General features: G+C 39.8%; 1 protein-coding gene across 1 annotated transcript in view; it reads left to right on the forward strand.

Annotated features, from left to right (window-relative positions):
- The window catches only part of LOC124638475 (sodium/potassium/calcium exchanger Nckx30C-like), a 40,784-nt gene that overhangs the window by 23,627 nt on the left and 5,713 nt on the right, over positions 1-11,444 (forward strand). The window contains exons 3-5 of the mRNA XM_047175445.1: positions 1,226-1,422; positions 3,565-3,703; positions 4,060-4,312. Coding sequence (XP_047031401.1) covers positions 1,226-1,422; positions 3,565-3,703; positions 4,060-4,312 — 589 coding nt within the window. The remainder of the gene's footprint in view (positions 1-1,225; positions 1,423-3,564; positions 3,704-4,059; positions 4,313-11,444) is intronic.

Below are 11,444 nucleotides of genomic sequence, written 5' to 3' on the forward strand. Positions count from 1 at the left end.
GCGCGCCGGCCGCGAGGTGTAAGCTTGCTGTCACCGCAAACTCAATATTATTTTAAGACGATTATGATTGATGTTATGATTGAACACGACGTAATGACGTTGTTTCGCTGCCGGCTCGGAGTCGGCGGGCAATTAGCACGCCGTCGGCGCGCTGTACGCATGAGGACCGCTCGCTTGCAGCACGCGGGCGGCGAGTCGAGTTGTGTGGAAGCGGCAAGCACGCTGACTGCTCGCCGTTGGCTTTTTCATATTGACATTACGAAATATATTATAATATACACGATTTAATGCTCTAAATTGAATGACAACTTAAATGCTGGTGTGGAGCCGTGCTGTTGCGGTGCTGCTGTAATGTGCCACGTCCTTAAACGAGGTAATTGATGCTCTTCCTTCTCTGCATGTGAAGGGAACTGTGTCCTATAGCCGGACAGTTAAAAAGTCTGACAAGAGAAAATAAAGATGAACAGTAATCACGAACAAAGTCACGAGCCAAAGCCAGCGACCATTAAATGCAGCACAGAAATCCACATTTCACTTCAAAATGAAACCGCCCACTTCTCATAATAACCAAATGCAGCATTTAAACTCTTGAAGCACTCAAACTAGGTTGGACTGAAACATACATTGTACTTGTTGCGTTAAATAGGTCAAACAGAAGTAGTACAATGCAGAATTGTGGCTCTCCACCAGACAAGTTAGGATACGACGCAGATAGAATGAGATTATTCCGCAAACTATTTGTAACAGTATTAAACTTAGCCGTAAATGTTTTGTATGAAAATGTGGGCCTATTGTTGGATTTTCAAGATGTGGAATAGTTTTGCTGTGTCAGTTTGAAACGGGGTTTCTGCAGCTGTGTGATTTTCTTCGAGTTAAATTAGCTTCGTGTTGTCTTGAGTTTGATCTTTGAGCGTGCCGGACTTCATGGATAACGGAAAAGATTTGAACTGTGTGTATGCACCCACCATGTTTTGTGTTTTACACACCTGAACAAAACAAGTACACCCTATGCCTCGTTGCGTAATTTCCTATTCTCTTGGTTTTCAGATAGGTAATGTTTAGCATTATACTTCGGAAAGCCCACCACAGCCAAACCAATTTGGATTCGGACTTTAACATTTTTCTTACAATCTTCTTCACATCAATACGGCAAAATTAAAAACGGAGCATCAACCTAAAATATAATCTAGCCATCATAAACCAATCCCCTCTCCCTTGTTCCCAGGTAAAGTAGACGAGAAGGCGACGCAGCTACATGCAATAGCGTCGCTAAAGGTGCTGCTTGAAGCCACGCGGCCGACCGCGGGCGGGGCTGGCGCGGCCGCTGCGAGGCACTCGGCAGCAGTCGCGCAGGCCAAGGAGACGCCCCTGGACCTGCCCAACGGCGGGATCGGGGATGTCCAGTTAGATGCTATAGAAGAGGTGAGCAAGAATACATTTTATAAACAGGTGTTTTTTTTACATTTTCAGTAAGTATTATAAAATATGTGATCCATTTTCAGTTTTCTGATGGACTTTGTTATTATGTTTTGAATCATTACAATATGTATAATGATGACAAGGATGACGATTGTTTGAAGATATAATATTTGTACCTAGGTCAGCGAGTAAACTGGATAATGCAACGGCCAGAAAACCAGTGATGTCAAATGCCAATCAGATCTTATCATACATTGGACAACTAAATCTTCAAGACCCAAATCCACAACATACAAATTACTCAGTTCCTTAATAAAAAAACTGGGACGATTGTGCTCAAAATCCTGTCATATCAAGATAAACGTAACCTTTGTTCGATCCTAGAGATTTATGGTCCCGGCAATGTCCCTCTTTCTGCAGAATGTGGCAAATGATTAATTGACTCAACGACCTGAATCATGGACCCAGTAATATGCGCAGTTGGTTATGGAGTTTTTGTTAGCACCTAATTCGGTTTTTTGGTCACCCCACAGATTTCTCGCGCTGGCCCTGAAAATGAAATGTGTTAAAGTGATGTATGTAACTGTTTCGGTTGTTTGGTCGAGTAAACATGTCATGATATCTGAATTGTGTTGTTTGTTTAACAAATGTGTTATATCCAGAGTTTCAGATCGGAATGAAATTGGTATAATAACAGTATGAAAATGAAGTTGATAGCAGAAAATTGTCTTCATCATCTCGACTTTTAAAATAATAGGAAAGAACAGTATGAAAGCCTTATACGAGTACCAAACATCCAATGTTTGTTGCAGAGCCTGATCTCAAATATAGTCCATTAGAATTTCCCCCTTGCCAGAAAATAAGGCTTTAACACCATATTGTCATTACTTTTAACATTATTTTCGTAATTAATTTTCAGACATCTCGTATCCCTCCATTATCCAGTGCCATTCATGTCTGACAATACAGATTTAAATCCAAATGGTTCTACAAATCCCTGATCCCGGTATGATAAATATTCTTCTTTTGTTTTTGTTTCAAATCGACAGTGACGGCAGAGTTGTGTGCCAACTGGGATTATATGGAGCCAGTCAATCACTTGTACGTCGATACAAATGTATCTAACATTTCAGAAATAATTTTGATGAGACTTTTCGTTGTCTGGACTTTTTTGGATCTATTTCATAAGTTTGTATCACTTGGTGAATCCTGACTGATCAAACCAAAGATTACTCAATGTTCGAATTTTGTATGAGCTATACCAAGAACATAAAACGTATCACAAAAAATAGATTACTAGAACTTCTGATGAGGCGGGTTACGAAGATAAAGGGAAAGAGACATTACGTTATTGACTCGCACAATTGTATAGTATTCTCGTTTTTCAGTACTCATTCTTATTTTTTTTATTTCTGCTCCCTTTTAGTATTTCAGCATTTTAAAGCAAAAAGAAGTAAAACTTATATATGTCCAGTACAATAATTACCCAGGTAAGGAACTGGGCCTAGGCAGTAATAAATCTAAAACGGTTATGTTTCCGACAGGCTCAGCCCAAATGCCTTGTTTCTGTAAAACTTTTCATAATAACTGTTCTCTCAACTATCTAAAGGTTTATGCGTGGGTCTCCATAATAGAATGCCAAAATTGGGTCCTCGTGATGGTACCAACCCTTTGTAGTTAAATTTATTGTGTTTTAACCTAGTTTCGTGCCTTACCGCCTGTTTTAACTTTGAAATAGTTTTCTTTTATGAGGTTAGAATTTAGCAATATTGGTATTGGTTGTAGGTGTCTGTTTATAATATTTTTTATCTTTTCAAATGTGCTGTTTTACATTCGTCAAGTAAATCTGAAAACATAAAGCAAGCTTTTCGAAGATTATACTCCTCGTTTGTCTAGTGGTGAGGGGACGTTACACGTCCCTAATTAAGTGACTTTCTCTTAGAATAGATAATGAGATAATGATAAAAAGGCCCTCAATTTTTTCTCAGATCGTACTGAGAGGCATACAAATTAAGTCTTCATTGGAAACTCATCAGATTTATGAAGCAACAATATGAATACATTTGCTCTATCCAAACTGATCCCATATATAAATCAAGACACCATAGTTCTGTTTTTATTCTAGAGCTGTTCCTCTTGTTTCAGATAGGAGACCTGGACGAGGACACGACGCCGCTGGACATGTCGTGGCCGTCAGGGTTCCGCAAGCGAGTGACGTATCTGTTAGTCGCACCCATTGTCTTCCCGCTCTGGATGACCCTCCCAGACACTAGAACTCCTAAAGGTAATCAACATTTGAATTTGATTAGCTGAAGTATATTTAAGTCCCTAACAGTTTGGGTTTGATTAAGATGGGGTGTTCCTATCCCTAAATATTAAGGACTCTTTGAAGGACTCTTGGCAAAATTAAGTCGCAGAAAAGTGTATCGATGTACCTATAATGATGATTATGGTGGTTTTATAATTGTTTTATTCACTTGATAGAGTATTAAAAACAAAGTGGCTCTTAAACGTTTTCGCTAAGCAGCATACCTAAATTAAAACAATGTTATAAAATCTATTGAGAGCTTCTTAGTTTTGGTTATTGGGAAAAAAGCAAAGAATGTCACAAATATTAACATACCTTCATTTTGTTTCCAGGGAAAAGGTTTTTCCCCGTAACATTTATAGGGTCAATAGTTTGGATAGCTTTCTTCTCCTACCTGATGGTGTGGTGGGCGAACGTGGCGGGGGCGACGGCCCACGTGCCTCCCGAAGTCATGGGGCTGACGCTCTTGGCTGCCGGGACCTCGGTACCTGACCTCATCACGTCCGTCATCGTGGCCAGAAAGGGTTTTGGAGATATGGCCGTCTCCAGCTCAGTTGGCAGTAATATTTTTGATGTTACTGTTGGGTAAGTGTTTATCTATCTCCTGTTTTTTTTTTTTGAAATTTTTTTGCTTCACGAAATGCAATTGTAGGTGAACACTTTTTCATGCTTACTTTAGGTTGATTTCATGTATTAAGCCTGTGAGTTCATAGACGATTGAATCCGTAAGCACAAAAACAGATTTGATGATCTTATTAACGGCTAGTCATAATACCTACGGACATCAAACGCATTAAAAATCGCCATAACGTAAATAAACTATATCTGCATTACTTTACATAAAACTACTTACACCAAAACAAAATACCTACGAATAATAAAACAGACATTATCTTTAGCGTTAAGCATTGCAGCACAAACTTCGAATTCCCAGTCTGCACTGCAGCTCTTCGCCTCACGAGAAATACAAACTATTTGATAAATGCTATTTCAGCTATTGCAACCCAAATTGATATTTAAGCTGGCCACATTCCGCCTGTCGAATACTTTACACAAGAATCTCTTACGGGAACTCCTGCATGGTCGTGCCAAATTTTCGGCTCTAAAGAGTTATACGACTTTTGGGAAAAATTGGGTTTTCTCTTTGATGGAATTCTTATTTTATTATCATGAGTATTTCAGCCGGAAATTATCGCGTATCTAAGCGTAATTTTATGTCGTAATTTTATTAGAATTAGGTAATTACAGCAACATCCCTACGGACCTACTTCACGTACTCGATAAAAAGCAGCCTCAATTTTTCAATCAAACCATTACTTCCAATGAGATTAGCACTCATGTAAACAAACTTTTCAGCTTTATAATAATAATAAAGATTTTCGATTATTTCAATACTAATTCAAAAGAAAAACCCTCGGAAAACTTTGTTCCTTATAAAAGACCCAAACCTTGCTCAATAATACATAATCAAGAATGTTTATAATTGGGAGAAAATATTTGGCCGATTCCTCGAGCGTCATTAATATGAACATGATTGTATTCTCTGATTAGCTATGGGAATAATCTGAATTGCTTTCATAAAATACCTGTACCATAATATTTTTGTATTGGAAATAAGGTTTTCTGACTTGAAAATACAAAAAAGTATTTATTCTAAATAAACATACTAGAGGCATTTCACTGTTCATGTACAACGATGCTTCTTTTTTAAATAATGCTTCCATCTTTTTTATTAAAAAATCTGATGTCTATAAGAAATCAAAACTTTCATTATTAGATAGTTGCTGCGTACGTCTTTTCGTTTTGGATAATAAGGCATTTCTTGTATTAAATCATCAAATGACCCCTTCCCCTATAGGGACAGTGGGAGGGACGGACACAAGACATATAAAATCACTAGCTTCTCACTCCGAGCTACAAAATAAATAACGTAATCAAATGGGAACTTCGCAAACTGTGTTCTTAGATAAGAAAATTCTTAACTGTACACACCTTAAATAACGGACGCCATCTTAAGTGCTTACCTACTCAGCTTGGAGCGAAGCCAAAACCGAGGGTAGATGTGAAATTTCTCGCTTTTTCTGCGCAGAGCAGATGGTAGGAACTGTGGATGTATTTTAAAAGTGTTGCAAATGCATCGAGGTTTTTGTAGTCAAGTCATTGGTATTCTGGTCTCCTGGCGGAGTTTTCGTATGATCGTATGATAAGATATGTATGTTTTTAGTTTGTCAGGTCTTGAAAAATGCCTTTACAGGGCTGTCACACTAGCAGATCTTTGTAGGAAAACCGACAGTATGCACGCGACACATTGTCACATTATGGGCAGAAAAAATCTGTCGTACAATAACAGGCGTCTTCTACACAAACACGGGAGACATAGAGAGTGCACTCTCAATTCTAAGAGAAGATACATATACTTAGCTAGCTTTTCCCCGCGGTTTCACCCCCGTTCTGGGAGAAACCCTTGTCGCAAACTCAAAAAATACCCCATGTCCTTTCTCAGGCTCTACAATATCTTTTCGTTTAAATCGCTTTAGTAGTCTTGGTGTGAAAGCTACTAATACTTTCGCATTTATAATATTATTAACTATTATGTTTACTGCATCGAAAATTGTATTAGTTACCTTGGTATACAAGGGATTCTTACAACAATACCTTGCCCTCTTAACCTTGTATGAACTCTTGAACTTTGAGAGCTGGCACCCACCTGACACCATCGGCCTTGTAACACTAATTTTATATTTGATAAACCTACCCTTCACAATACGATTTATATCGAGAGCATTGATTTTAGTTCAGAATATTACCTATACTTATTTTTCTAAAGCTATTTTTCCAATTCTAAGTTTGTTGACCTTATACTTTTGCGACAACTAAGAATTCTTACCCACTGCAAACTTTTAGTCGGTCAATAGTTTAATTGGGCTCATAAATTCGTATGGAGATGAATGGTAATGCGCACATTACAACAATCAGGTATTTACCTGGTATCAGATCGACTAATAAGTTTGGATTCACAATTACTTTAAAACAGCCAACCATCTGACCAACTATCAGCCGACAGTTTACTTATTCTGCAGTCTGCAGGTTGCAATATCTGAGTGTAAACGAAAATAGAATAAAAACAACAGCTAACATCAATGTTCCACAACTCAAAACAAATGACTACGCAAAAGTACAGTCAAGCAAATTGAATACTATAGAAGCAATTGTGTTAATCGGCCATTTAAGAAATATGCAGAGGCCTGTTACGAAAATATCGAAAGGCATGCCATGCTTACATAACCGGGTCACAGGATAAGATCTCTGACCCAATTTTGTAAGTATTTGAACCGGATCACCCCTTGAGAGCCGAAACAATACATTTACTTTAAACATTTCGTCTGAATGTAGCAATAAGCAGATGATTTTCCTTTTTATATTATCTCGAACTGAAGCTTAGGAATGGGTTCCACCATATTGGCTGAAGACATTGTAAGTCGCAATTTCGAGGAGTTTTGAAGGCAATAGATAGAATAGAGATATAACATGCAAATGGAGTAGGTATTTAGTGGTAATCGATTGAAATCAATTATCCCTCCAACTACTTTAAATTTTATGAAAGTTGGGAAGGATATCTCTGCGTGTATGCGTTTTAAGGTTAAAAATTAAATTAAATAGTTTCCAATAACCTGCAAAGACCTATTTGAAGTAAAAACTTTTGAAAGGGCGAAAACGGAACCTGTAACTAAGACTCCACTGTCTATTCGTCTATCTACCAACAGGCATGTATCTCATGAATCATGATAGGTATTAGACGTTTTTCTATTGCCGCTATAACAACTAATACTATTATTATTGGTATTATTTTAAATGGCGTACGTTTTGTAGCCAACGCATAAAGTAATTATAAATTCGTTTGAAATAATTTGCACTGTTTCTATGAGCTAAACCGCAATACTGACCACAGACACGATGCATACAGACCACAAAGGACAATGGGCGATTCCGGTCCAAATGTCCACCACGAACAGGACCTATATGGCTAGATAGCCCGTTAAATATAGAACATTTTTTGTTATGAAAGTAAAAAAAAATATAATGCCAGAAAAAAGTTATAGCAAAATCAAATACAACATTTTATAGATTTTTTCAATTTCATTTTTTAAATTACTTTTCGTGATGTTCGATTTTCGTACTTTCTGTAACTTCTGACAAAATAGAATTGTTCATTTTTAGAGAGAAGACACCACCAGTTACATCGAACTTTCTTAGATCCAGGAACCGCTGAGTATATTCAAGCACTTCTGGCGCCTCAATTTATTAGTGATTCGTACATCCAACCGGCAAAAATATGGGGTGTTTATATGCAAATGTATCTTACTCATCTTAGTTTTAGATAAAGTGCGGAAATGGAAGTGGAATAAAATAAAAAATAATAATGATAACATACAAAAACTACCGAAAATTAAGAATATATTTTCGGCTGTAACTTTTTTTTGGCATTGTTTTTTTTTTACTTTCTTAGTAAAAGTTACTCTAAATTAAGTGGACTATTTAATTATATTGGTCTCGTTCGTGGTGGACATTTGGACCAAACTTCATACATTCTTGCCCAATCTCCTTTAGCTGGCATTTAGCAAAACGCATCATAATATATTTGGCACTATGCATATTAGAGTTTGCCAAACGGTGAAATACTCCTAAACTAAGTGTAGGCTTTGTGAGGTCCTTTTTTTTTTTTTTTTTTTTTTTTTTTTTTATCGACGTAAAATCATCAAATGACCCCTCCCGCTGTGGGTTAGCAGCGGTGAGGGAGTGTCAGACTCTTACTGACTAAAATCGTCGTGTTCCGTCATAGGCCTTTTATGTACCAGGGCCGCGGTATCTCTTTCGAACAACCCGCAGCCCCGGCAGGCCTTGGCCCTGCTGGGCCCCGCTGGGGTTGCTGACATCTCTTTGAGGAGCGCGTGGAACAACGCGCGCCGTCGACACGGGTCTGTCGTCTAGAAAGACAGAGGGACGATGAGCCACCCGAACTCACCGCCCACAGACCCACGCCTACGGTGGCCGGGAGTCATCTCGCGACACCCGGCGCCCATGGTGTCTACCTGGTCCAGCGCGGCGGCCGGGATGAGAGGTGCGAACTCTCTGGCGTTCCGCCTCCTCCTTCTCGAGCATGACCGCTTCGCAGAAGGAGGCGACGGCATCCCATTCCCTCTCGCCCCGGACCATGGCCTGAACCAGGGCCGGACGCGAGAGGTCGCCGCCGCCCAAAGCCTCGACGAGGACCCGGCGGTGCCCCTCCCATGCGGGGCACACCTGGACTGTGTGGTCCACCGTGTCCTCGGGGCTGTCCGCACAATGGTGACACCCGGGCGCCTCCTCACGACCGATGCGGTGCAGGTACCTCCCGAAACAACCGTGTCCGGTGAGGACCTGCGTCATGCGGTACGTGAGGGCGCCGTGACTCCTCCCGAGCCACTCCTCAAAGAGGGGACTTACCGCCACGATGGTGGCGTGCCCTGCACTGGGTTGCGACAGTCGCTCCCTCCAGGCCACCATGAGATCGCGCCGGAGCTCCGCCCGCTGCGCGACAACTTGCCGCGGCAACGGGGTTTCTCCCCGGCGCTGAGCCTCCTCGCGCCAGTCGTACAGGCGCAAGAAGACCCTCGCCTCCAGATCCCACGGTGGCAGTCCAGCAAGTAGGCCAGCTGCTTCGCGGGAAATCGTGCGGTACCCCCGGATTAGCCTAATGGCTATCACCCTTTGGGGCACGTTCAGGTAGTGTAAAGCCCGCGGCCGTACCGAACGTGCCCATACCGGGGCCCCGTAAAGGGCCATGGACCGCATGACCCCCGCGTAGAGTCTGCGGCAGGGGGCGTTTGGGCCGCCCAGGTTGGGCAGGAGCCGCTTGAATGCAGCACCTGCCTTCTCCAGTTTGGGGCCCAAACGTCGGTGGGGCCCAAACGTCGGTTTGTGAGGTCCTCAAATTATTATGAAGCCACAAAGCCACTTAAAGCTGTTCAGTCGGAAAAAATTGCTTATATAAAAGGTTCATTGGTAATATTTATGTAGGTACATGTATGTAAATGCACGTGACTGCATTGTGAGATCTCAGGTTCGATACCCGGACTGAAGAAACTGCAGCTGGATATTTTAGAGTTCAGTTTGTTTTTGTAATTAAATCTGATTCAAGTCTGGTCCCAGTCTTTTTGATAATGAAATTTATGTCAATTTGTTATTAAGGTAATAATTATTAGGAAACATAAATTACTTGTGAGGTTCTACATTAAATAGTACTATCGATGATCTAAAACAACAAGATTACAGTAACAAAATAACCACTAAACCCGCCTAAGATTTATCAAATAATCCCTAACTTAACTGAAAGTTATAAACTGCTAGTTAATCGCCTTATTCCTTCTAAACCTCTAACCCTAAACAATTGTAGATCAAGAAACCGCCGTATAAATCCTTCTGAACAAACGATATGGATACTGGAATATCTTCAATAACAATCTTAATGCTATAGACATAAAGTCGTATTTTGAACAACAGGTCAAGGCTATATATCTCTAATATAAAAGTTGTAAACGGGAGGACTTAGCTCCCGAACACTGCATACTAAACATTTTTTTAAAGAAAATCTTGATTCTAATCAAAGTTTTCAGCCAGTCTCATGCCGACTAAATAGGTACCTGATCTTTGTAATGTGCGTACTACCATTCATCTTCATACTGATTTATGAGCCTAAACACACTATCGGCCGACTAAAAGTTTGCATTGTGCACTCTTACAGGATTTCTAGTGGAGGGGGTACTATCGCAATGCAGTTTGCAACTATTTTGCGATTTGTCTTCAAAACGTATTTCGTATTTGGGTCAGGCTTGAGAATAATTTTCTTTAGTAAAATGTGTATTTTTCTCGATTCTCCTTTGTTTGTGAGTGGCCTGGTTTTAATATTTACTGCTAACTTTAATTTGAAGGGGTTATTGAGCTTTGACTTAATTTAAAAGTGTTTAAAAGTGTTTAATATTCTCATAAGTTTCCTTTTAAAAAGGTAGAGTTAGTGTAGCAATTTCCCGTCGAGTTAGAAGAGCTGAACGTTCTTGATAATGCACGGAGTCACGTTGTTTCATAATACTCGCTGGTCCCCAAGGTTTTAAACGCATCTTGGAAAATTACTTATCGCACTTGGATAACAAGTGGCTCATGAAAATACCTAAATCTTTACTTTTATACCACCACACATCAAAAGTCTCACTTTTAAAGGCCATAGGTACTTGTATGATGTGATGTTAAGGCTAAATCCTTTCAAGGAACTGCAAGCAAAGATCACTTAACCTGATGTTGCTTAGCCATAAGCCCCTTTAACTTAATTCATAGTAATTACGTACAGTTCTTTTTTTACAATAAACACGAATTCGCCATAAAAGAAAGTCGGCCATTTTAAATACGATTTAAAATATTACCGTTCGTGTCGGCCGCCATTTTATTAAAAGATTTGTTTTGAGAACGCGATCAGAATTTGTTTGTTTAACTATGACATAGTGAAGCAATTTTTATTTTCCGTTTTTACAACTGTAGGTACCTTGATACACCGAAACATCTATACTAATATTATAACGCTGAAGAGTTTGTTTGTTTGTTTGTTTGAACGCGCTAATCTCAGGAACTACTGGTCCGATTTGAAAAATTCTTTCAGTGTTAGATAGCCCATTTATCGAGGAAGGCT

This window comes from Helicoverpa zea, chromosome 17 (assembly GCF_022581195.2).
Source record: "Helicoverpa zea isolate HzStark_Cry1AcR chromosome 17, ilHelZeax1.1, whole genome shotgun sequence".
NCBI classification, from domain to species: Eukaryota; Metazoa; Arthropoda; class Insecta; order Lepidoptera; family Noctuidae; genus Helicoverpa; species Helicoverpa zea.